The following is a 27044-nucleotide window of genomic DNA, read 5'->3' as shown; positions in this document are numbered from 1 at the left end:
ACTAGGATGATGATCCCTGGAACTGTGCTTGGCATACGGTAGGAACTTAAAATTTTTTGTCGAATGAATGAATGAATAGGTGACTGGAGTTGCTATTAGAAAAGCCTTCCTTGGGGATGGAGGTTGAGTTGGAATCAAGGGTTTTATATTGGACAGATCGATTTTCGATGCGTCCACGTGGAGGTCTTGAGTTAGCAATTAGATGTGCCGGTCTGCATTACAGACTGGAGATGTATGTTTGTAGATGGTGTTTAAAGCCACCGTGGGATCACGTGGAAAGTGAGTCTGGACAAAGAATAGGTCCACTCCTGGAGCTCTGGTGCACTTCAGGGTTTTAGTGGCCTGACAAATAAGGCACAACCAGGGATGGAGGTGGAGCAGATTAGCCACCGAGGTAGAAAGAGAATCAAGAGAGTGGTTTCCCAGGAGCCAGGTACAGACAGTGTTTCAGAAAGGACAGGGTGTTCACTATGTCAGAGACTGCTAATTTTTGTCTAATATAAGTACTAAGAATTGGTAACTTGATTTAGCAATGAGCATGAGTTTCTTTCTTCTACCTCTTCTTTATCCTCTCTACATACACTAATTGCTACCCACTGCCTTGCTCTCACATTATTATAAATCCCTGACATGTTAACTTGTCACTCACATTTCACATGGTTCTTAAAACCATGAGATTTTGGGGAACTTCCAAGAAGATCTTTTAAAACCAATAGTGGAAAATCCATAGATCATCTCTGAAATAAATTTTAATTATAGTCAGTTTTACTTATGTAATAATAGTAATATTCACTAGTGGTATAATGCTTTGAAGTTTGAGAAGCACTTTTACTTATATTCTGTGTTCCACAGAACCATCTATCACAGTCAAGTGCCCAGCTTTGAAGCTTACACCATCAGACTAGGCCACCTGCTAACACCTCCTTGTAGGAGTCACCAGCAGACCCACACTTCACTCCTCCTCATTCCTTGAAGATTTTAACACCTGCCTCCCTGCTGTTCTTTCCAGTCCTACTCCTGATAGAATTCTTGGTGATTTCAATATCCATGTCAGTCCCTTGATCTTGATTACTAATTGTGTGGGCTTTACCCATCTGGACTTGCTCAGGGTTTCCGCTTTATACTGTTTGCACCAACTGTATGTTTAAGCTTCGGCTGTAAAGATCTGTGTTTGTGGGAATTAAAGATTCTTTAGTTTACTTCATGATGCTTTGCAAACTGCCAGCACTGTCTCTTCATGTTTCTTCGCTCTAAGTACTGTGTGGCCCTCAGCTCAGATTCTGACTTTTAATGTGCCATTGCCAGGGGAGTGTGGGAAGGAGGCAGGGACTAGGAATCGGGATGGATAGGAGGAAGAGATGTTAGCATCTCTTTTGTGTTTGGCTACAGAAAAAGAAAAACTGGAGTTCACAGCTCATGCCTATGTCCAAACTCTGAGTATCCCATTTGACTTGAGTAATTCGGTGTGTTCTGTTTAACTATTTTCTACCCATCTTCAAAATATTTGATCTCATTTGATCTGAAGTCATAGTTTTGGTCAAGACACTGGATCAGAGAGAAAATGTGACTTGTTGAAGGTCACGCATCTGATAAGTCAGAACCGAGTGTAGAAGATAGGTCTTCTGATTCCAAATGCGTTTTTTCATTGGCATTAAAGAATGCATTGTTCCAAATGGCCAGTGGTTAAAATAGCTGCTTGGCTTTCTGCCTGGGAGAATGTTAAAATTCCGTGGCAATTCAATAAATATTGTCACCAGTGTTGTCTGTGGTGATGGTGGTGGCAGCAGATCCAGAAATGTGCTGAATTGTTCTAATGGATGCTTTTTTATTTTTTTATTTTTTTAGATGGGCAAACACGTTGCCTATTTACAGCATAGAGACCACAATGGAGAGCTAGGTGGGTGATGATTCATTCTAAATCTTTCCCACAATATGCTGAACACTACAACAGCAGCTAATGTGAAGTGGCTCATTATACACTGTCAAACCCAATAACAGCCATGACGGGCTTTGCTAGCACGAGCAACTTGTGGGAAGCCCAGCTACTGCAAACCACTACTGAATTGGGAAAAAAAAAAAAAAGGCTGCAGTATAGTAGAAAAGACATATTCCCTGAGTCACCTTTGCAAATTTCTTGTATGTTTCTCTTTTGCCAGCTTAGAGACAGCCTTCATGTTCCCAGCTTGAAACCAGAGATGACTCTCCTTGGGATTCATTTCTCTTGTGAGTGTCCCTTCCTTCGGTTGTATCTTATGGGGTAAAGATTTTATAAGGGACGGGGTGGCTCATAGACAGATCTGAAAATGTGGTTCTCCTACAGAAATATTCCCAAAGCTCTCTCGTCTACCTTGTCTTCTGCCAGCCAATCATGCCACACCCATAAATGCATTTCCCTTCTGGAGCACAGCATCCGTAGGTAGTTTTTCTATCTCTACAGCGAGATACTGTGAGGCAGCAGGCAGGAGCACGGACTCCTTGCTCTTTGACTTATGATTGTGTGTCTTTTTTGTCTCCATTTAACTGTAATCTCCTGGGAGGCAGGGCCCTGGGTTTATTGATCTCTTTAGTCTAATGCCCATGAGCCGTAGTTGTCCCTCCATAAATATTTATCAGTAAAATTAATGCATTCCTTTCTAAAAAGTCCATAATTAAGCTAAGGACTGGGGTTTAATCTTCTTGCCTCCCTTGTCCCTAGCACAGTGCCTGATATATAGTAGGTGGAAACTCCATGTTCCCCTAGTGAGGGAACAAGGGTATGAATGAGTCCATCAATCACATGGTTCCCTGTGGCCAAATTAAAGGCTAAGCAAACCTTTTCCAATCATCAGGGACAGAAAAGGGATGGCTTCCAATCATTCTTCATTCGGCCACCAGGAGTAATGCCCTAAAAGTGGTTGTTTATTTTGGAAGGCAAAAGCTAATCTGAAGCTGTTTTCTTTATTTTTTATATTCAAATATCTATAAAACAGAAAAACACCAGAGACCTATTCATTGCTCACAAATGATCTATGGGGTAATAATGTGCTTGCTTTTCCAGCTGTGCTGCACTTTGGTGCTATCCTGGGTTTAATTGAAAATATGCTGTGACCTTGGTTTTGTTCACTGGGCATGGGGGGTATAATTGGCATGAGGCCTCTGAAGAACTCCCTTTTAATGAATGTCATTTGGCTAATTTGGGGTTCGCCCGTGGGAAATAATGTGAGAAGTCCTGTAAAAACAAGATACATTTTATTTGCATGCAATTCACATGAAGGTGATGATTTAGAATTTTTTAAGCTTTTTATTTTATACCTATTCGTTGAATTCTAAATGCTATCAGTATGATAATAGTATTGTCCCTAACAGTCTCATGTTTCATCATAATTAAATAAACAGCTTGTGAATTTCAGTCCAAAAAAATGTCTGTGTTCCACTCTTAACTTAAGGGGTTTCCATAGAAACTGTGGGCAGCAAGTTTAACTGACATTCATTGGACTTGAGGCTACATGCAGTGTTGCTATCTCTCTGTTTTTCTGTTACTCTGTGTATGTGTCTCCTTCTCTTCCTTTAACCCTGGAAACCCTCTCCCCCTCCCTCCTCCTCCTCCTCCCCCAACCCCTCCTGGTCCTCCTCTGCTCCTCCTCCCCCCTCTCTTATTAGCAATGAGGAAGTAATTTGGACTCAGTTAGATTTAACAAATGCAATAATACTAAAATGAGCTCTGATACTTAAGTGTAATTGTGTTATTAGCTGGAAATGTTTTTCTTCAAAAAGAGAAGAATTGAGAGTGAAGTTTACTAAGGAAGCACATGCTGGTAAGAAGGAACCCTTGGCTGCCAGCTGGAAAGTTTGCAGGCTTCTATCAGGGTCCACATTTCCACCCCGGCTACGGTTTTTCCTTGGTTTAGGCAACCCACACTGATGTTTCTGTCTCCTCAGTCCTGATTTTCAGTCTTCCAAATGGAACGTAAAATCATTGTGCTGATCATATTCCAAGAGAAAGAAGTTTATTTAGAAAAAAAAATTACTATGTATTGTGTACCTACTGTGTACACAATACATATTTGCTAGATACTGGCATTTAAGTTGTCTAAGTTGATCCCACCACAACCATTGCCAGGCAGTGTGCTGGAAGGAAAAATGGATCTGGAGCTGGCGGTTGAAGTCCAGAACCCACAACAGGCTGTTTGAAAAGCCTTGATTATAGTGTGTAGATGCTCTGTCTCGGTTTCTCAAAGACAAAATGAATACGAGCACGTCTAAGAAGTGGTGTTTCATTAAGATTAGTTATAATAATACAGCCAGCACAGCATAAGAGCGGTGTTTTCTTCCTCCCTTTAGAAACAAGTTGCCGAGAGAGTCAATTGCTTCTCCAAAGCAACATAGCTAGTAGAAAGTGTACCCATCTGGCACGGTGGGTAAAAGGGCATAGCAAGACAGACTGGAGATCATTTGCTAATCGTGTGATTTGGGGTGAGCTACAAGCAGCAGCTACTGCGCGCAGGTGTTAGGAAGATTCAGTCAAGTGTATGTAAAGTGCACAGGAGTATCTGCCACACAGAGAGCTGTGGTTTTTACTCTTTCCCTCCCTCCCCCACATTTCTGATTATATGTTTTTTTCAGTATGGATTCAAAATTTTAAAAAATGATCAGTCTCCAAAATCTACCCACTATGTATGTTTTATAAGTTATAAGTCATCTCACAATTCATAAGCTCTCTAAAGTTATCCTGGTAATGAGACAGGAAGGACAAAAAATCGCATGCCCACTTTACAGGTGAGGAAAAGGAGATTCAGAGTTACTGACCAGATCTCTGTATAGTGAAAGAGGAAGTAGAGTTTTTACCGAAGTCTGTGGGGTTCCTTTTAAAATTAAAACTCTCAAAGTCTATGATTCTTTTTTTTTTTTTAAGATTTTTTATTTATTTATTTGACAGAGAGAGATCACAAGTAGACAGAGAGGCAGGCAGAGAGAGAGAGAGAGAGAAGCAGGCTCCCTGCTGAGCAGAGAGCCCGATGCGGGACTTGATCCCAGGACCCTGAGATCATGACCTGAGCCGAAGGCAGCGGCTTAACCCACTGAGCCACCCAGGCACCCAAAGTTTATGATTCTTAATTTGGGTTCTATGTTCATGAGCTTTAAAGCTTCAACCTGCAGATTTTAAGCCGTCTTTCCAATAATGGTGAGAGGAAGACACTTTTAGCAGAGGGGTAGGAAAGGAAGGAAGGGAGGATACTTACAAAGTCTGTCTCTTAAGGACGTGTTTTCAGGTCATTCTCCCAGGATCCAGAGGGGCATGCAGAAATAGGGTTCCCAATCCCAGGGACAGAAGAGGCATTGATTTTGCATAGCAAGATGCTTTAGAGGGGTGGGGTGAAGTGGGGAGGAAAAAACTGAAAAGAAGCCATGTATCAGTCAGAAATGTTGGTGGGCTTCTAGAGAATTCAGGAAAGAGTAAAGAGCTTTGACAAGAGTGGGACAGGAGATGATTGCTGGAGAGCATAATTGTTACCCCCCCATATATACACATATGTTATGTAGTATATATGTAGATGTATATACATATACAAGATTAATCACAATGCATATTTCTTTAATATATAATCATCATAAGGCTTCAAAGAGCTCATACTAGGAGAGAAGATGTTAGCTCTGTCATTTTTACCTGTGTGCTTATGCTTGACTTATTATTAGAATATTCACTCTGTGATGCCTTTGAAAGATTCCCTTTATGTTCCTTTCTCCATTTTGGGTTAGTTTAAAAAAAAAAAAAACCTGAATAAAAGAATCCCTGAAGCCACTTAGCCAGACAGACAGAGATTGTAGTATGTCACCTAGTGCTAAAAACATATGAGAAAGTAATTGTACCACAGATCACCCCGCTGTGTTATGGAACTCCCTCTTTTGCTCAGGACTCCTCACATATGTTATGTGACACCTGGAACCATTGCCAAATTAGTAAGAATGAATCTCTTTATTTCTGAGATGAAAGTTAGTTATAGGGGCGCCTGGGTAGCTCAGTTGGTTGAATGTCTGCCTTCTGCTCAGCTCATGATCCCAGGATCCTGGGATCAAGTCCTGTGTAGAGCTCCCAGCTCAACGGGGAGCCTGCTTCTCCCTCTCCCCCCTGACTTGTGCGCTCTCTCTCTCAAATTAAGATAAAAAAAAAAAAACTTAAAAAAATTAGTTATAAATAGAAATTCTAATATTTCTATTTATAGACCTTAATGGATCATCTTGGCAGGTGTAGGGCTGAAGAGAGTGAGTAAGAAAAGAAATTATAGAAATTCCAGAGCAAACTTTTTCTGTAGAAGGTCAGTAAGTAAGTATCTGGGGCTTTGGGAGCCTTATAGTCTATCACAACTATGCAATTTTGCACCTTAAGGTGAAACCCACTATAGAGAATACTTACACGAATGGGTGAAGCAGTATTCCAATAAAACTTTATTGAAAAAAAAAAAAAACAGGTGGTGAGCCAGATTTTGTCCATAAGCAATAGTGTTCCAACCACTGATCTCAGAATTTTGCCTACATCCCTATCCATCTTCCACTTCCGTTCACATGGCAGGTGCAACTTAAAAAATGAGGCTGGGGAGTGTAAGAGTGACAAAAGTATCATAATTTACCCTCATTTTGTGGGTTTTGCTTTTTGTTACATTTATTCTTGATTAAACCTTACATTTTCAGTATTTCTTTGGCCTGGGAAGAGCAGGTATTCCTTCTGTCTTCACTTGACAGAAGGGTACAGAAAGTTTAAGTGATTTGCATTGGTGTCACCTAGCATGTGTGATATGTGTATTGGGATCTGACTGTCACCCCTGTGTTTTTTAATTTATTCTTCCTAGGATGCATCCTTTAGAGAATAAAAAAAAAATAAATAGTGGAGAAACAACCACGAAGTAATTTTCATTTTCCAAACCAAGGAAATTTTCATTTTCCAAACTAAGAAAAAAGTAGTTAATCAATGATTACTTTTATAGGGACATGCATGTGTGTCACTATAATGGTATATTCCATTAATATACCAAAGGGGATCCAGTTCCTTATTGCTTTTCATGGATTTTCCTGATCTTTTTTCCCATGGTATGTTTTTGGAAATGATGCCTTTTGGGCCAATGAGTATCAGAGAATACTTGGAGTTCTTGTTTTGCACAGTACTGAGTTACTGAAGCTTGTTCATATTGGAATGGAGTCTTCATGTTGCAAGGTTCCATGGTAACTGAGAGCAAATCTGTCATAAAAGAACTATGCAAAAAAAGAGGACTTGGTGCCAGTATGCATGACCTATGTGCAACACGGCACCAAGCAAAATGAGGACTGCCTTAACTAAATGGCTAAGAATCCAATTTCCAAATGTCTGCATCTGCCATATAATTCCCTCTTTTGCGGTCATTAGGGGGAAACAAAGAAATCACTGATTACAGTCATTCCCATTATCTGACATGTCATCACCAAGCTTTTGTCATTATGCAATGTTAACAGTGTTGAGGTTACTTGAAACCAGCTCCAGTTCCAATTAGGAGGCCATCCCTGCTATCTGCATTCTGATTAAAGGACGTTGCCTGGAAATCACAGAAGGAGTCTACTCTGTTTCCTCCCCTTGCTCCGATCTCAAAAACACAGACTCAATTAAAGAGAGTTTCCTTATCAGGTTTTTGTGGGTCATTTTGGTGAATTTATTAAACTCTTGAGTCATGCTGAGAACTGGAAGGTGGTTGTTCAGAGGTCTTCAGTAGGAGCCAGGACCTGATGGACGGGTTTGCTCTGATGTTTTAGGGAGTCTGAAATATACAGGCATTAGAGCAGCCAGTCGTGGGTCAGGAATCAAGGAAGCTGGTGAACTACAAAGGGAGTCTCACAGCGTTAAGGATTGTAGAGCAGAGATGTGAAAATCTTCATGTCATGTCAGCCTATATTTTAGCTAAAAAGGAGGCCCTCATTTTTTTATTCCTCATTTATTGAAATGATTTCTTAGTAGGCCTTCAGACCTTACACTGTACTCTTCCCTATCCCTGTTCCATCCTAGTGCAAATTCGCTTTTCCTTCGAATGATCTGCTCAACCACCTACACACTTACTCAGTGCAGCGTTCGGCATTGGTTCGTGACTCTGTTGTTGATGTTAGGCTTGTCACAGCACAGTGTTTCAAATGATGGGTGATGGGGAGTTACTAAGTGGAAGAGATTCCCTCACAGGGAAAGTTCACCCATATTTGGAAGCATACATTATTAGAGCTGAAATGACTTTAATGGTTATGAAATGAATCCTAAACATCATTAGTATTTTGCCTGGGAAGATTGTGTGTGTGTGTGTGTGTGTGTGTGTGTGTGTGTGTGGTTACTGTCTAGAAAATTTGGGTTTTGTACTGTTTAAGAATAAACAGGGAAGTACTTGATAAAACATTGGAAGATGATTTTAAAATTGGAATAACTCTCTATATGTGGTATTTATTCTCCAGATTCCCAAGCATGGCAATTTAAATTACATTACTCATTATAAAAATCTATATGCCTTTTGGATGCTATTGTTGGTTTGTTTGTTTTCAACCTATAAAGGCAATGATGTCCTTGCACAGGGCATTTCCTAAGGATTAATGAGCAGTTGAGGGTTAATGGCTATCAACTCCTCCTAGCTAGTCGTCAATCCAAAGGAAGCATGGGAAGCAAGGTCATTAACTACATTACCAACTTTCTGAAATCAAATCCTTCTCTACCTGCCTTGCCAAGATCTTATGTTGAAGATGAACTTGTTAGATTTTCAAAAGTTTCTTTAGTTACTTGCCTGTCATTAATCTAGACATGAGAATATATAAATATTAATGTAAAATATGAACATATAAAAGAATATATCATTAGCCCCTATGGACTAATAGAAAATTTCATGAGAAAAATAATTTTTCATACTTAGATTAAACATAACGCAATGTTCAGCCTCTTTTATCTGCTTTCTTTTTATTCCCTTTTTCAAACCGAAAGCCTAGAATCATTCTATTGTGGGTCCTGAGAGGCTAAAACATGTGTCTAATCTCTGCAGTTTAACCTCATTCAACAATAGATTTTGTGTTTGAGTGTGTATGAGGGGAAATTCTTATTGGGATTTGGGTTGTATTATTTGTAATAGAATATTACTTTTTTGGTTTGTTCCTATTATACAATGATCTTCACTAATATTAATGAGCATGATATTTTCTGTTTAAGCATCAACCAAAACTATGTAAAATATTCTAAGAGATAAATATTAATAATTCAGTTACACTATCTCAGTGCATTTTCCTTTAAGGAATAAATGATGGTTAAATGAGGGATGGGGGAGTTTCTGGAGCAGAGAAGTCCTCATTTCATTATGCAGCATCCTGATTTTTACTTTGACACAAATTCCTTAAAAAAATGACAGGGAGTGACAAATTGTCACCTGAATACCAGTGTTAATGTATGTGGCAAGGATCACTGTCACAAGGGAAGATGGCATTCCAAGACCTTTTCCAATGGACATTCGTCTTGAAGTATTTACTCAAGATGGGGTCTGACGGTCCTTAATTTTATACTCTCAGAAATTTGATTTGGGTAGCTCATCATGAGAAAGTTGTAGTCACACTTATAAACACATAAGACATGAATATAGAAAGCGGAATGCCAGTTTGTTAAATTATAGCTAAAGCTATAACAGACACTTCAAGTACTTCAGTCTGTCAAATCTTTTTATGTAGAATTTAAACTTTTTGGAGTCATAAATCTCCTTGAGAATATGATGATAAAACCAATGAATAATCTTCCTATAAAAATATACAATCTCCACACTTATACAAAAATTTGCATATAATTTCAGGAGATTCATAAATAGTTTAAAATCCATTTGTGAGCTTCTTAGGAGCTCTTGGATTAAACTATGCATTTTCATGAAAAAAAAATTATAATTCAATAAGGCAGTTGATGAGAAATCAACTAAGAAAACGTAATTGTATGATTCAAATTGCTTTAGCATCAGATTATAATTGTCTGATGTATCTGTCATTCTCCATAATTGGACTTCAGCTGTCACTGGGACTAGACAAATAACAATAACATAAATACAACAACAAATGTTCATACAGTATTGACTATATACCAGGCACTGTTCTAAATCCTTCTCTGTATATATTAAATCATGTATTCTCACAATGATAGAGTATATATATCAGAGTATCCAACCTCTAGGCAGTTTCACAGATGGATACTACACACATTTTTATCTCTGATTTAAAAAAAAATCTCTATATTCCATTAGCCTTCACTTAGTTATGTAAGTAGTTGGTAAGTACCAACTTTTCTTGAGCTTGCTCGCTTTCTTTCTTTCTTTCTTCCGTCCTTCCTTTCCTTCTGTCTTTCTGTCTGTGTGTGTGTGTGTGTGTGTGTAATGAAAGATATAATGTTACAATGTGCCATGTACTCTGGGTGTAATATTTAGGATACAGCTTGTTGATGGTAAAGAGAAATTTTCACTTAGTCTATTGTTTTCAATCACACCTTTACATGCTGAGTTTGGGCAATCTACTTTTTCAGAATTTATTTTTATATTTTTGTTTTATGTGCATGAGAGGCCAAGGAGTAATTACTAAACCCCTCTCTTTATCATTTGTACTAAATTGTATACCATTTTAACTTTTTTGGTTCTCATACGGTTCTTATCAATGGACCTTTATATGTTAATTGTTATTAGAAAATCAGCTTATCATCCTGGCTCCTGACTGTGAATTAAAATATGGGCTACATTCAGTAATAAAATTCAACAAATATTTATTGCGTGCCTAGAAATCATCCAGGTCCTGTCTTTCAGAAGCTTATGATTAAATAGATTGAATACATACCCAAACATTTAGATTCCAACACAGTTGATAACTGCTATAGTCTTAGCATGACAGGCACTTCTGGAAGGATAGATTAGTCCCGGCCAGTAAGACTAACGCAGGTCAAATAGAAATGGTCATTGTAAAATTGGCTCTGAGATTGGGTACAATTTTGACAGAAAAGTCAGAGTAGAACATTGCTGGCAATGGAGACAACAGGAGCAAGGCTCTGAAGAGGAAAAGTAGGAGGCATATTTTTAGCATCAGAAACAGACTGCAGCCTAGACTGTATTATGGAGAACAGTGGGAGATAAGACTGGGAAAGCAGTATGGCGCAGGATCATGGAGTGTCCTATGTGTCACGCTAACGTGGTAGTTTTTAAGAGGGCAAATTTGCCCTCCAGGGGACATTGGCAACGTCTGGAGACACTAGATCCTCACAACTGGGGGTGCTACTGGCATCTAGTGGGTAGAGGCAGTAAGGGATGTCGGCTTTATTCTCTAAAGCAAATGGGAACTATTGGTGTGTTGTGTTTTCTTGAACTGCGATCACCTCGATTCCTAAGCTTGTTACACTAAATCTGGGAAGTGTTAACTGCATAGATCTCCCCCAGGAAAAGTATAAGAAGAAGAGACCAATTCTGGAGATAAAGAATAACATGTATTAATCACGTTGTGGCCCTGAACCTGAGAAAAGAGACAGAATTAAAAGGAAAAGCAGAATAGTGATGTTTTTATGCATTGGTAGGATCTAGACTTAAAAATATTAGTGCAAAGGAGAAAGTAGGCATTTCTGATAATTGGGACAGTCTGATTTCATTTCCTGAAGAATGAAATATCAAGCAGTATATGGAGCTTAAGGTTTTAAGCTTTTTTCTCGGCTATTCATTTCACAAAACCAACAGAGCAAACATCTATCATAAAAATATAAACATATCTCTGAACACCTCAAATCCCACCCTTTCATTTGAGAAACAAGTCAGTCATTTATATTTCATTTCTTCATAAATAATAAACATCAAAAAGTGAATATGATCAAAAGGATTCATAACCAGCCAGAAACTTCATGCCAGGTATGTTTATCTCTCCTGCATCATGTGAGACTAAACAAGAAGGAAAAAACAAATTAATTTTATTTTTAGCCTTGCCAAGTCATGAGCTATATTTCTGGGTCCGCTTTTCTAACATGAAGTAGATTTGACTTTTCGTAGCGAAAACAGAGGTGGAGCTGTGACCGCCTACCATAATCCCCTGCCTATTCCTTCTTGTTCCTTTGGGTTGTGACAAAAGAATTAAGAGGTCTTTTTTTTTCAAACCATGGATTTTCTAATTAATGGTTCAAATGAGTTCCTGAAGCAGAAATGTGGTGATCAAGATCTCTTCCATTTTAAAGGGGATTTGAAGATTACTTGACTTTCTGCCGTATGAATTTCTGTTCTCTGCTCTAACGGCTCTGACCCGATGGAGTGACCCAGAAGCTGAGCCAGACCTCCCTACCTCTGATGTACATGTAGGTGCACTCGAAGAAGCAAATCAAGAGAACAACTTACACATTATCCACATTAGAATTTCAAGGCAATCATGCTATTTTAGGCACATACAGCAGAGGGCATTGTTTGGCCAAACTTAAATAGGGCTGCTATTAACAATAATAAAAAAAGGAAATCGAGAAGCCTGCCCCTGAAAACAAACACACAAAATAGAAAAAAGAGCTAGGAAACAATGAAATGAACTTTATATTGCATTGCGCTCCCTAACTTCTCTTTGTAGGAAGGACTTCTGTGAAAATAGTTAAAAGCTAGACAAGCATCGTTTCAGAAGTTGATGAAATTCCTACTGTGTGAGTTGGGCTCTACTAGATGCTAGGGATCCCTAGATCAATTAGTGAGTGTGATGTCATTTAGGTCCTCAGTGACTTTATAGCCTTAACTATCTACGGGCTGCTTAGACAGCAGCTTACTCATTTATTCATTCATTCATACATTTAGCAAATATTTGAAGAACATTATTCCAGGTGAAAACTACTGAATAGGACAGACAAGTCTCTGCTCCATGGAACTTAAGATTCCATTCAGATGAGACAGACAGTAAGGAAATAAGCATCTAAGGATATGAGAAAAATACCAACAATAAGTAAGATAAAAATTAATTATGGTGATATCATTGATGATGGTAGACACACTTCTTTAGGCTGGATGGTCAAGAAAAAAACCTCCTGAGAAGGAAAAATTTAAAGAATGTTCTGAAGGACAAGGAAAACCAAGCACTCAAAAATCAAAGGACATGTGTTGCAGGCAGAGGGGACCCTACTGCAAATGTCCCCAGGGAAGAAAACCTTGGTGCATTTGAGGACCAAAGGAAGTCCAATGTGGAAGTCCAATGAAGGGGGATAAAGAAAAGCTGAAAGGTACGAGACACAGGCAGGTATCAGACGATCTTGATTTGGGGACCAAAACAGTTTGCATTTTACTCTAAAAGGATATGGAGCGAATAGGGGCATTTCAGCAGAAGAATGCCATGAACATAGTTATATTTTTAAAATTTAAAAAATTAAATTTAAATTTAAAAATCTAAATGCCCTACGGAGAATTCACTGTGGTAAGGCAATTGCAAAGGTAGAGAAACTGGTCAGATGGTATTTCAGTGGTCCAAGTTAGAAATGAAGATGCTTTGGCCTAGAGAGGGTCGAAAGGAAAAGTAGACTGATCCCAAGTTTTATTTGAGTGAATCCCATGAATAGTACTGTGTTGCATATAAATAGAGAAAAAGAGAAGTCAAGGAAGAGTCTTACATTTCTGCATTGAGCAACGGGCTGTGTGATAGTGGCATTTGGGGAGGTACAGGGGCAGGTTTCAGGATTTGTTTTTAGTTTATGCTATGACATTTAACCCAAGTAATTCTCTCAATGTCTATTTATTAATGGTATTACCATCACTCCCATTGAGAAAGGTGCACCTCGGAGAAAAACAATTTGCCAAAGATCAAACCGTCGGTAATACTGAGCCAACCTTCCAGTCCTCCCCATTCCATTCTCAATCTGGTTTTTCTTCCTCTAGGTTTTGCTAATACAGCTTTCTGGCTCTTTCTGTGCTTCAGCATTGTTTCAAGTTGGAAAGTATGGTATTTATAGGGAACCAAAATGGTACATGTGTTTAATCATCCTTGGTGTGCCATTTACAGAGTAGACACGAGCAGTACCAGACATCCGAGATGGCTCTCTCTTGACACGAACATCAGAGTTTCCAAAATCATACCCTGATCTCTGTGTATAATTTATTTTTCCATGTGACCACAGACAGAAGCTAATTTCGCCTTCATTGGTATTTCGTGGTCTACGGGATTTCAACGAGGGCTAATTAATTTCCACCTGTGCCCATCTCAGTCATCAGATCATGAAGAGAAGTTTCATTTAGTTTTAAAGCAATGCTAGGGATGTGGATTATTGAAGTCGTAGGACTCTTCCATCAACTGTTCCTCTTTCCAAAATTTCTTTTACATGTGAGGGCAGATCATTCTTTTTATACACAGTGCTCTCTCATCAAACCCTTTCCTGCCTAAGGGGATTGCAGTTTCTTTCTAAGTCTCTTTTTTGAAGGAAATCCAAACTTCCAGCAGGCTTGTGGTGCCCCTCATTTGGGCCAAGTCAACTATTTAAATTCTGCTGCATAAGCCTTCTGCTTCCGGTAAGTCAGTTTTCCTTCATTTCATGCTCCTACTCCTCTGCTTTTTTAAGTAATCTCTTACCTCCTCCGCCACCACTCTGCCTCAATGCAAGTTTATGTCTCCTTAGAGACTTACATATGATCCTGAATCCTCTTAAGATTTTCTCTGATTATCTATTATTTCTGATAATCCTTTATGGCATTTAAATACTGAATATGTTGGTTTGCATTAGTACCCAGGACATCTATATGTACAATTTTTAAATATGTATCTGTACATTTGTATTATAGCTCCAACAAGACTATAATATTCTAGAAGTCCTGGCCAATTTCATTCTTACAATCCTGACTGTACTGTCCAAGCAATAGCAACATGTTGGCCACATGATTTTTTTTTCCTTTCCTTTTCTTTTTTTTTAATACATAGTTCTCTCTACTCATTGTTTCTTTTCACCTGATAGTATTGTAATTGTGTCACTTCTAAACCCTGAACATATGTATTCTTTTGCTATAAATCAGGTAAGTCTTAGAGAAAAATGAAAACACAGACTCAGGTATCATCATCATCATCATCATCTTCTTCTTCTTCTTCTTCAATCTCAATTTCTTCCAGTTTTCTAGAAACATTGCCAAGTCAGTGTGTTCAGCCAAAGAACCTCCTGTTGACTTGACAGGTTGAGTCCCTGGTTTACAGCCATTTAAATGTTGTATTACTTCCATTACATTTGCCTACAGGGTCAGCCCTAGGCAGGGTTACAAAAATTTTCTTCTCACTGGAAATCTGCAGAGCAACAAAAAACTATATAAGGAGTAGAGAAAACTCAACCGACTTATAAAATTGGGTTTCAATTGGGGAAAAAAAATAAATTATATTAGAAAATATTTATAAAAGAATTTTAATTTGGAGAGGTAAGCTATCTTTGATAATAGTGTTATTCGAAGTGCTATTTTTTCTTCTCTGGTGTATTCTAGCACTCTTTAAAATTTAAAGAATTATACAGGAAATGACTGCAGTAGAAAGCCATTTAGCATGATAGGCATGAGGCTTACCTCTTTTCTGACTAATGGATGCCTCAGTTTACGCTGTTTCCTTTGGTAGGTTTCAAATTTATAACGGTACACAAAAATCAGAATTTTTCTGCTGTCTTACTTGTTATTTCTTTGCCATTGGTTTCAGAAATGGGGAGATGGTGAGAGAAAAAAAGTGAGAGGGAGGGAGAGACAAGGGAAGAGGGAGAAAGGAGAATGAATATGTAAGTATCAAGATAGGTTGACTGTAAGTGACCAAGAAAAAGTAATTGTTTATACTGTAAGAAGTTGAATATTTTATATCCTAAGAAAATATAGAGGAAAGATAGTAACAGGATTCATTAATTCAGTTGCCCATCACGAATATAAAAAAAATACAATTTCTTCCCTTCTTTCCATTTTCCTTCCTTGGCATAACAGCTTTATCCTCAGGCTTCCTCCTTTCTTGGCCACAAGATGGCTTCAGCAACTCTAGGCATCTTATACTCACAACAATATCCAGAAACAGAATAAATAACTATTTCTTCCCCCTGTTTTTCTTCTTATTAGTGGGAGAAAAAAAATTTCCAGAACCCCTCAGCTGACTTCTTCTCACATCTCATTGGCCAATTGTGTCACCTATCCAGACCTAACCAGTCTCTGGCAACAGAAATGTTACAACCAATATTTGTTTAGATAAGAGCTCAGCAAACTATAGTCCAGAGGTTAGCCCTAGGAGCTAAGATTGTTCTTGAAATTTTTTTTTTAAGATTTTATTTATTTATATGTTAGAGAGAGAGAGTGCGCACAAGCAGGGGGAGTGGCAAACAGAAGGAGAGGTAGGCGTCCTGCTGAGCAAGGAGCCTGATGTGGGACTCAATCCCAGGACTCTGGGATCTGACCCAAGTCAAAGACAGAGGCGCAACTGACTGAGTCAACCAGACGTGCCTATTCTTGAATTTTTAAATAGAAAACAATGTTGAGAATAATATTTTGAGAGGCACCTGAGTGGGTCAGTTGGTTAAGCAGCTGCCTTTGGCTCAGGTCATGATCCCAAGATTGTGGAATCTAGCTCCACATTGGGCTTCCTGCTCAGTGGAGAGCCTGCTTCTCTGTCTACCTCTGACCCTCCACCCTACCCATTTTGCTTATTCTCTCCTTCTCCCTTTTTAAAAAAAAGAATAATATTTTGAGACATGTGAAAATGGTATGAAATTCAAATTTCAGTGCTCCTAACAGGTTTAATCAGAACCACAGCCATATCCACTCATTTACCTTTTCACTACAACTACTTTTAGGCTACAATGGCAGAGTAGCATAGTTACAACAGGAGATCATGTGGCCTGCAAAGCCTAAAATATTTACTCTCTGGCCCTTTACAGGAAAAGTTTGCCTAGCCCTAGCTTAAACCAAATTCTATTTACCCAGCAGTCCTGAGTCAGACTCTTCCAAAGCAGAGAATATAGTTTCATGATTTAAAAAAAAAAAAATTTATCTTTTTTTAAGGTTGGGAATGAAGATTCCCGAACAAAATGTTCTAGGGCAAGAGTAAGGAATGAAAGTGTTGGGGAGGCAACAAATGAGAAGAAAGAGAGAAAGAGAGGTTCAAGCACAATTTAAATGAATAATCCATTCTTAGTGCTATAAAAAGCTGACTCCCAACACAACTTGTTGAAAAAACAGAGCAAGTTTATTGTTCATTCTGTTGAGAGAGGCCACCATCTCACATAGTTATGGGAGGATCTGTGAATAGAGTGGTAAAGATTAGGACAGAATTTATGGAGAATTGGAAGTCTGATTTGAGGGGAGTTTTCACTGTGGGAGGTTGATTAGGAGAGAGTTAGGATTGCAGTACAGCCATCTAGGATTTGTGAAAATAGCTAGGTGAGGCAAGAGATTAAAAGAATCTTAGAGAATGAACTGCCATTAGATGTCCTGATGGGTCTTTGGGCAGATTCCTAGAGGGGCAGTGAAACAATTTGCTTGGACAGGAGAGTCCCCACAGATAGAGAGGCTAATAAAGATGATGGAAGAGCAAAAATCATGGGTATGTCAACAGAAAGGTCTTGTTTGGAGGTCTGTTTCCAGGCTGAGTGTGGGGCAAGTGGTTTTGGTTCTCAGAATTTAGGAGATTCATATGAGGGTGGAGATTTGCTGGAGATTCATATGAGGGTGACTGTGTGTTTTGTGGGCAAGAGTGGTTGTGGCTAATAAATTCACCTTTCTTTTACCTGGCTTCCAAACCAGTTCTAATACCTAGACTCAATTTCTGCTAACTGAGCAATGAAACTGTGCTAAATAGAGCAGCCCCCTGTATCTCAGTGCACTGAAGCATGGGTAGGGAAAGAAGAAAGGTCTGTTGACAAAGTCAGAATATCCTCTGGGACAAGGCTGAAAGTATTACAGCTTAATTCAAAACCCATACAGATCCATTGGTAAATAAACCCTGTCAGATGACATTGTAATGGATAGAGCCTACTTTTAAATTGATTTCTTTTTGATGTGATAAAATCATCTTATGAAAGAGATGCTGAAACATGGCTTTTAATGTAAAGTAACATAATTTAGATTTTAAAAATAGAAAACCTTTTGTTGATAGTAGGTTATTCGATTCAGTGCACGTACCAAGCGTTATTTTCTGTGGGTTATAAATTACCTTTGAACTGGCTATAATTCATAAATCGTCACTTATGACTGATTTATAGGAAATCTCATTAATAGCAAGAGTAGAAAGACCTTGAAGTAAGTAAGAAATAGAAAATAAAAGAGCCTGGGGATTGAAAAAGGAGAGACACATGCACTCTGCAATTAATTGCAATGTATTGGATTTGCATATGAAAGCGTGCTTCTGATCATTGCAGTTAATCCTTACTATAACTCTGAGTAATAGATATTAGTGTTATTCCTATCTTATATAAGAGGAAGAAACTGAGTGTTCCATCATTTTATTTTTAGTTTGAATATGTTTTACATATTTATTATAAATTGCTAATTATGAGCTGGTAAGTATGTGTATGTATATATATATGCATATAGATGTATATAGATGTGTGTATATGCATATATATGTATATAGATACATATATATATAAATGTGATATTGCTAACAAAAGCCTTTTGAATAGATGGAAAAGTAAAGTAAAGAGAAATGAGAAGTGAAGTATCTTTCCCAGTTGCAGAGTCATGGAAGTTTAAGCTGGCATTTAAATTTAGGAAGGCTTTACCAGAGCCTTTTCCTTTGACCATGGGACATGGCTCCTTTGCTATTTCTTCTTTTAAAGAGAAAAGGATAGCACATGGCTTATCTTAAGCAAAGGACTTAGCTTCTTCACTTCTGTGCTATGTCCAGTCAATGAGTTATTTCTCTATATCTCTATTACCAGAGACCCCAGGATTCCAAGAGTCAGAGGGTAGGGAGGTAGAAGGTGAACTAGAGGAGTAGGACTCTTGGACCCGAGTCCTAAAAATACCCATCAGTTAATGTATCAGAGATTTTATGTGCTATTTTCTAAATGCCCAATTACCTTAAAAAGTGTGTGTTGGAGAGAGGGGAGCAAATGTATAACTACACCAAATCATATGAATGAAAAATTTTCAGTGGTCATGTCACTGGAAATGTAAGTAAGATTCTATTTAAAGTGGAAATCCCTAAGGGTTTTTAAGGTCATGCTTGAATTTACAATAAAAAATATCTCCTAATCTAGCTCAGGGTGAGAAACCTACCAATCTTATTGTTGTCACTGTGTAAATAGGACAATAGAGTAGACCTATAAAGCCATCAACAAGATTATTAAGATGAGCAGCCCCCCCCCTGCTATTTAGTGATTAGTTGTTTTAAAATGTAGATTTTATTATTATTTGGTATAATGAGACAAATCAGGAGACAATTGTCATTGAAGAGATACATACTTTTCTTTACTCACAGTTCCCAAGAGGAGGGGGCATGCTATGTCCTAAGGGGGCCACACAAGGAAGCACCAGGGTCAGTCACAGGGGTAGAAGGAGTAAGGACAACTCTGAGCAAGTGCCTTTATTATGGTTTGTGAGAGAAAGCAAGAGATGGCAGGGTAAGCAGGCTTGCAGCTGGCATTGCCCTGTGAGATCCTGAGAAAGGAGCTAATTGGGGTATAGGCTTCAGGTTGATGAAAGGCATGCTTGTGGGCAAGTCCTTTGCTATTTCAAGGAATTGGCTAGTCCTTGAGGGGCTCTCTCTGGAACAACAAGGCCCCAGATAACAAAACATCAGAAAATACAGAAGATAGGGTCACCTGAGTGGCTCAGTTGGTTAAGCGTCCAGACTTTTGATTTCCACTCAGGTCATGATCTCAGGGCCATGAGGTGGAGTGCTGCATCAGGCTCCATGCTGGGTGTGGAGTCTGCTTAAGATTCTCTCCCTCTCCCTCTCCTTCTGCCCATCTCCCCCCAACTGGTGAGCTCTCTCTTTCTCTTAGAAGAAAGAATGAAAGAAAGAAAGGAGAGAGAGATGGAAGGAAGGAAGGAAGGAAGGACAAAAATATAGGAAGTAGAAAGTCATGATTACTATATTAGTCTCTATCACTACACATACGCAGAGTTGTAACTAGATAGTGACTGCTTCTACACATTTACAACAGCCTTTTTACCCAGTGTCTAAAGTTTGACGGGTGAGAAAAACCATCAGACATGGCTTCTGTCCTCGTGGTGTTCACAGGATGGTGGAAGAAGCAGGACCAGAGACTAATGATCTAGTACTAATGATGATAGTACTGGAATCTATCTATCTATCTATCTATCTATATCTATATCTAGATATAGATAGATATATGTATGGTGTGAAAAGTCAATCTAATCAATCTAGAGCTGCAGCAGCCTGGAAGAAAGAACTGTCTCTTTCCCAGGGTCTCCATTCTCACGCCACAGAGAACGGTTTACTGGTCCCTGGACATGCAAGCATCTTTCTGGGTCCTAGTCTCTTGGCTGAAGGTGTTCCTTGGCGAAAATGCTCTTCTTTTCTTTTTCTTTTTCTTTTTTTATTAAATCAACTTCTTCTAGAGAACCTAGATCAGGATCCCCTTCTTTTAAAATCCTCTGATTTACCAGCACGGACTGAGCTGATCTGATATCAGTGCCCCTGTGCCAGAGTGGCCTGGCCTCATACCAATGAACATATGTTATTGTGATTCATTCTTGTCCTATCTGTCTCCCCTTTTAAATGATCATTTCCTCAGGGGTAAGGATGATGGTCTTCATCTTTATATGCTCAGCAAGATGTCTGGGTGAGGGCAAGAAGAAGAACGGTAATAATAATGGCTGACATTACTGAGTTTTTAACATGGGAGAGGCATTATTCGAAGCACTTTATCTGTTTTAACTAATTTTGTCCTCACAACAACACTAAGGGTAATCACTATTGTCATTCTGATTTTGCAAGTGAGGAGGATGTGTTATGGAGAGAAGATTAATAAGTAGTCCAAGGTGACACATAATAAGTACTAAATTAGTGCCTTTTTGAGTTGGAAGGTAGTGATCGCCATCCCATTTTTTTTTTATTTGTTTGTTTCTAAGAGATTCATAGAAAGGACACTTTATTGAGATGAGAGGTTTGGAAGAAGTCATTACACAGGTGTCCAGTTCATGATAAGAATGAGACAAGCACTGAGTAACCCAAAGCTCCTTTAAAATTCCTTCCTGTGCTGGAAGAGATGCAGAAAGTAAGTTATTTTATTCCCCTTCCCACAAATCTACTTAAAATCAGCGAGAGTAGGGGTACAAGATATATAGTATTTCTGTTATACTAAGGTGTCCTCTGTACCTAAGAGTTATGTTTCATGGAAATTATTTAATTTGTTTAATTTGTGGTCTGTCTGCCTGTAGGTAGCAGTTGTTGTATTATAGTGAGTTTGGGTATTTGAAAATCTCTAAAAGTTTAGGTACATTTGTACATGCCATTGTTTCAGTGCATCTTCACAGTTGCCAGGGTTCAGAGCTCAGGACACCCCCCAGAAAATTTTAGATTTATTTTAGATTATTTTAGAGAAATTAATCATGAAAAAATATTTTGTCTTTGCCATTGTTCTCCCGGAAACTTTTTAATGGAGATTTGAGATCATATGCTCTTGGACCAGTCAGGTGAGTGTGTGAGTCCTGGTTCTGTACTTATGAACTTTGTGACTTTGTGTTAGTTTCCCTATGACTTCTTCATTTGGAAGTCATAACCTCTTCATTTTGGAAATGGAGACAGTGAACCTCCCTACCTCAGAGCAGTGGTGTAAGGACAAGAGAGGATCAGTCCACGCACCCTATGTAATTGAAAAGGACCCCATTCACAGAAGGGCCCACGCTTGGTTAATGCTCTGTTGTTACACAGAGTTGAAAGTCTTCATAATTTTTAAGAAGCCATCCTCCAGTTTCATTTGGCACTGGACCCTGCAAATTATGTAGCTACTCCTGGACAGGATTGCTTGTGAAGTCTATAGCCCATGGTGCCTGGCATATAGAAGAATCCTCAATACAATCTCAGCTATTACTGGTTTTGTAAGAGAGCTTTTTGTTTGTTGGGTATAGGGCCAAATCTTATTTTCTGTACTTTTCCAATCTGGTCTGGCCTTTGAACCTGCTGATGGGGTCCATCTCATATGTCCTCATGCATTCAAGTCATACTTGGTTGCTGAACACTACTGTAAGGTGTTTCCCCTCATTCTCTGTGAGCGTACACTTGATATGGGCTGTGGATGACTGCTAATTTGAAGTACAGAAACATTTTCTCTATAAATATGAGCCACATCACTCAATAAAAGGACATTAGATTGGTTGTTTGCTAGTGTGAGAAATGATGGCCTTAGCTCGTATATTATGTCACTGACTTTGCTCCAGGAAGACATTTGGAGGAGATCTAATACCCTTTTTTGCTCTTATGTTGCAGACTATTTGAACTCCAGACGGACCAACACCAGATAAATTATGAATGTTGAACAAGATGACCTTACATCCACAGCAGATAATGATAGGTCCTAGGTTTAACAGGGCCCTATTTGACCCCCTGCTTGTGGTGCTGCTGGCTCTTCAACTTCTTGTGGTGGCTGGTCTGGTGCGGGCTCAAACCTGCCCTTCTGTCTGCTCCTGCAGCAACCAGTTCAGCAAGGTGATTTGCGTCCGGAAAAACCTACGGGAAGTTCCAGATGGCATCTCTACCAACACGCGGCTGCTGAACCTCCATGAGAACCAAATCCAGATCATCAAAGTGAACAGCTTCAAGCACTTGAGGCACCTAGAAATCCTACAGTTGAGTAGGAATCATATTAGAACAATTGAAATCGGGGCCTTCAATGGTCTGGCAAACCTCAATACTCTGGAACTCTTTGACAATCGTCTTACTACCATCCCAAATGGAGCTTTTGTATATTTGTCTAAACTGAAGGAGCTCTGGTTGAGAAACAACCCCATTGAAAGCATTCCTTCTTATGCTTTTAACAGAATCCCTTCTTTGCGCCGACTAGACTTGGGGGAGTTGAAAAGGCTTTCATATATCTCAGAAGGTGCCTTTGAAGGTCTGTCCAACTTGAGGTATTTGAACCTTGCCATGTGCAACCTCCGCGAAATCCCTAACCTTACACCTCTCATAAAACTAGATGAGCTGGATCTTTCTGGGAATCATTTGTCAGCCATCAGGCCTGGCTCGTTCCAGGGACTGATGCACCTTCAAAAACTGTGGATGATCCAGTCCCAGATTCAAGTGATTGAACGGAATGCCTTTGATAACCTTCAGTCACTCGTGGAGATAAACTTGGCACACAACAATCTAACACTACTGCCTCATGACCTCTTCACACCCTTGCATCACCTAGAGCGGATACACTTGCATCACAACCCTTGGAACTGTAACTGTGACATACTGTGGCTCAGCTGGTGGATAAAAGACATGGCCCCCTCCAACACAGCTTGTTGTGCTCGATGTAACACTCCTCCCAATCTGAAAGGGAGGTACATCGGGGAGCTTGACCAGAATTACTTCACATGCTATGCTCCTGTGATTGTGGAGCCCCCAGCAGACCTCAATGTCACTGAGGGCATGGCAGCCGAGCTGAAATGTCGGGCCTCCACATCCCTGACCTCTGTATCTTGGATTACCCCAAATGGAACGGTCATGACACATGGGGCATACAAAGTGCGGATAGCTGTGCTCAGTGACGGCACATTAAATTTCACGAATGTAACCGTGCAAGATACAGGCATGTACACATGTATGGTGAGTAATTCTGTCGGAAATACCACTGCTTCTGCCACCCTGAATGTTACTGCAGCAACCACTACTCCCTTCTCTTACTTTTCAACTGTCACAGTAGAGACTATGGAACCTTCTCAGGATGAGGCACGGACCACAGATAACAACGTGGGTCCCACTCCAGTGATTGACTGGGAGACCACCAATGTGACCACTTCTCTCACGCCACAGAGCACAAGGTCGACAGAAAAAACATTCACCATCCCAGTGACTGACATAAACAGTGGGATCCCGGGAATCGATGAGGTCATGAAGACCACCAAAATCATCATTGGCTGTTTTGTGGCCATCACACTCATGGCTGCAGTGATGCTGGTCATTTTCTACAAAATGAGGAAGCAGCACCATCGGCAAAACCATCACGCCCCGACAAGGACTGTTGAAATCATTAATGTGGATGATGAGATTACAGGAGATACACCCATGGAAAGCCACCTGCCCATGCCTGCTATTGAGCATGAGCACCTAAATCACTATAACTCTTACAAATCTCCCTTCAACCACACAACAACAGTTAACACAATTAATTCAATACACAGTTCAGTGCATGAACCGTTATTGATCCGAATGAACTCTAAAGACAATGTACAAGAGACTCAAATCTAAAACATTTACAGAGTTACAGAAAACAAACAATAAAAAAAAGACAGTTTATTAAAAATGACACAAATGACTGGGCTAAATCTACTGTTTCAAAAAAGTGTCTTTACAAAAAAAAAACAAAAAAGAAAAGAAATTTATTTATTAAAAATTCTATTGTGATCTAAAGCAGACAAAATTATGTGTATTCCTCAGAACCTGTTTTTGCTGCACTTATTTACTATTTTCCCACATCTCATCCCTGCCTTCCCTGGTTGCCATATTTTTCATAGACCTCAAGTCCCTAAAGAACTGGCCTAGGAAATTTTGTAAGAATTCTGTTACACTTTGAGATTTTTATGGTGAATTCTAGTGGTGAGAACCAGTCTATTTTGTCTTTCTTTCTTTCTTTTTTTTTTTCTCTTTCCTTTCTTTCCCTCATGCCCTTATGAAGTAGTCCAATGGGGAATGCAATATTAGAAATAGATTTTTAAGAGAGAACGAGATTAAAAAAAATGCAAGATCTTATATTTTTCATGTAATGACCTGTTCTGTATTTATGAGAACCATTCAATGACAAAGAAAAAGAAAAAGAAAAAAAGAAAAAAAAAAAGAAAAAGAAAAAAAGAAAAAAAGTAAGCAAACAACAGATTAATTTACATATGAGCATCTATAAAAACCCATGATCTTTTAAACACCTCTAGAACCAGAATTTGTAGTTCAAAAACTAAAAAAATAAGGTTATAAATAAAATATTGTTGGTTTTTCTGTACCTGGACACAGCTCATTTGTAGTATGGCTCAAATGTGAGAAACTTGAAGGTAATTAGATTTCCTACTTTCTAAGAAAGAAAAAAGTATTATATTCTTCAGTCCCAGCATCAGTCTCTTTGGGGTCCTATTTCATTAGCTGACTTGAGTGTTGGACCTATCTTCAAGGATGCTGTGGTATTTTATTTTTCTTCTTCTTCTCACTAGGAGCACCCTTTGTAGAATGCGCAGATTAAAAAACAATGGTTTTGTGAAGTAAATTCAATCCCACTTGGAAGAAAGTTTCATTATAATCTAGTCACTGTCTCCTAAGTTAAGTCCTATTGACTAAAGTACAACAAGAGAATGTGAAGGTATTCTAAATTATCTAAGTTGAAAAATAATTTTTGGTGCTGAGTATCAGCAAATTCAGCTCAATTCCACAATAATTATTAAATACCTTCTGTTTTAAACACTGATTTTAGTGCTGTGGGTACACAATTGACAAGGCCTGCTTCTTGTCCTTAAATCACTCATGATCTATATGAAATATGATTAGAAAATTATCAGCCTCTTACTCAGGGCTAACTCTGATAAATGGAAGGTCATGAATTGGGAACCTGAAATTTCAAAAATATTGGTTATTATTACAGAAAGCTCCTTGATTTATGGTTTCTTCCATCCTTCTGGAAGAACTGACTCTCTTCTTTCAAATGGAAATCGCAGAGCTATAAAGTTGTGTGAGTATGGATTTGCCATGATGGGTGTGTGCGCACCAAGAGATAGCCAAGTCAATACAGTAGTAATTCACTAAAGGTCCTTGAAGGAACTGGAGAAACATTAGGTATGAGAATATACACTAGCTTCCAACTAAAAGAGGAACTTGCTGGTTCTTAGTACATTGGCACTCTCCTGATATTTTAACATTGTATGTCTATGACTTCTGTCCTGATCTATGTGAAGCAAAGTGAAAACAGACACCTCTTATTACTGACCTTGAAACCTACCTCCTCATTGGTGAAACAACTGATGCCCAAGCTGTTGAATACTTCATCTCCTAATGGAGGAACTTAAGTCTGCAGGCTGGAGCTCACACCAGAGTGTTGTGTTCTCCAGGTGTGGAGAATCAATCATTGCTCGCAAAGCAGGTCAGAGAACGGGAATGAAGGGAAGAAAATGAGTAAGACCACATAAGGGTTTTTTTTTTTTTTTTTTTTTTTTTTTTGATTACTAATTCTCCAGTAGCGTTTTCATCCCTAGTATTTCAACTCCCTTTGTTAGGAACACTATTCACATTTACTTTTACTGTGGAGAAGACGCCCCCAAAAGAGGAAAACACATGTTGGCTGTCACTGGCCAAGCTATTCAGTATAGAATGTACTTAATATATTCCCAAGATGTAGATCACAAAGCAAACAAACAACCCACCAAGGGATATCCAGCAGGTGCTAGTCCAAAGAAGAGTGTTATAAGCCAAAAGGGAAAAGAATCCTGCCTTCTCTACTTGATCTGTGTTCACTGAGCTCTCTCTTAGCAGGCTCTGAACCTTCACTCACTTTGAGCTGATAATTCTTAGGGAGTTAGTCCCAGCACACAACTCCCCTTAGCTGTAAGAGTTGGCCGAATGATTGGAAAAATCCTACTAAACAGAATGAAAGGTGAACTCAAACTAAAAAGTTAAGAAAGCATACATTTCAGTCCTATAGGAGATTATAGTTGCTGCAATAAATACATTCTGGAAGCAAAAGTATTGATGAAAGACTGGTTAAGCCAAACTTGACCTTCACAGTAAATTTAGAAACACTTTTGAATAAACGTCCTCATTGCAGGTTGTGGGGTTGAAGAGTGGGGTGCTATAAATGCATTACCTAGAGTTATGTATCTAGAGGTTTATGATTAGCAGGGTTTGTGTTTGCTCTGCATAGCACACTTGGCTTTTGGCCCTCAGTGTAGGAGTTGTACTGTGTACTGTGTACTGTGCACTGT

General features: G+C 38.9%; 1 protein-coding gene across 9 annotated transcripts in view; it reads left to right on the top strand.

The window, feature by feature from the left end:
• The window catches only part of LRRC4C (leucine rich repeat containing 4C), a 1206407-nt gene extending 1180150 nt beyond the window's left edge, over positions 1–26257 (top strand). For 6 of the 9 annotated variants that reach the window (XM_032357772.1, XM_032357770.1, XM_032357769.1 and 3 more), the window contains 2 exons: positions 2157–2223; positions 22372–26257. In XM_032357772.1, the coding sequence (XP_032213663.1) occupies positions 22414–24336 (1923 nt within the window). In that variant the 5' untranslated portion in view covers positions 2157–2223; positions 22372–22413 and the 3' untranslated portion in view covers positions 24337–26257. Of the gene's footprint in view, positions 1–1845; positions 1898–2156; positions 2224–22371 lie in introns of all 9 variants that reach the window. The other 3 variants (XM_032357771.1, XM_032357777.1, XM_032357774.1) reach the window with 2 other exon arrangements.
• The last annotated feature ends 787 nt before the right edge of the window (positions 26258–27044 follow it).

This window comes from Mustela erminea, chromosome 9, assembly GCF_009829155.1.
Source record: "Mustela erminea isolate mMusErm1 chromosome 9, mMusErm1.Pri, whole genome shotgun sequence".
Classification (NCBI taxonomy): Eukaryota; Metazoa; Chordata; class Mammalia; order Carnivora; family Mustelidae; genus Mustela; species Mustela erminea.
This window is presented reverse-complemented; position numbering and strand designations above follow the sequence as displayed.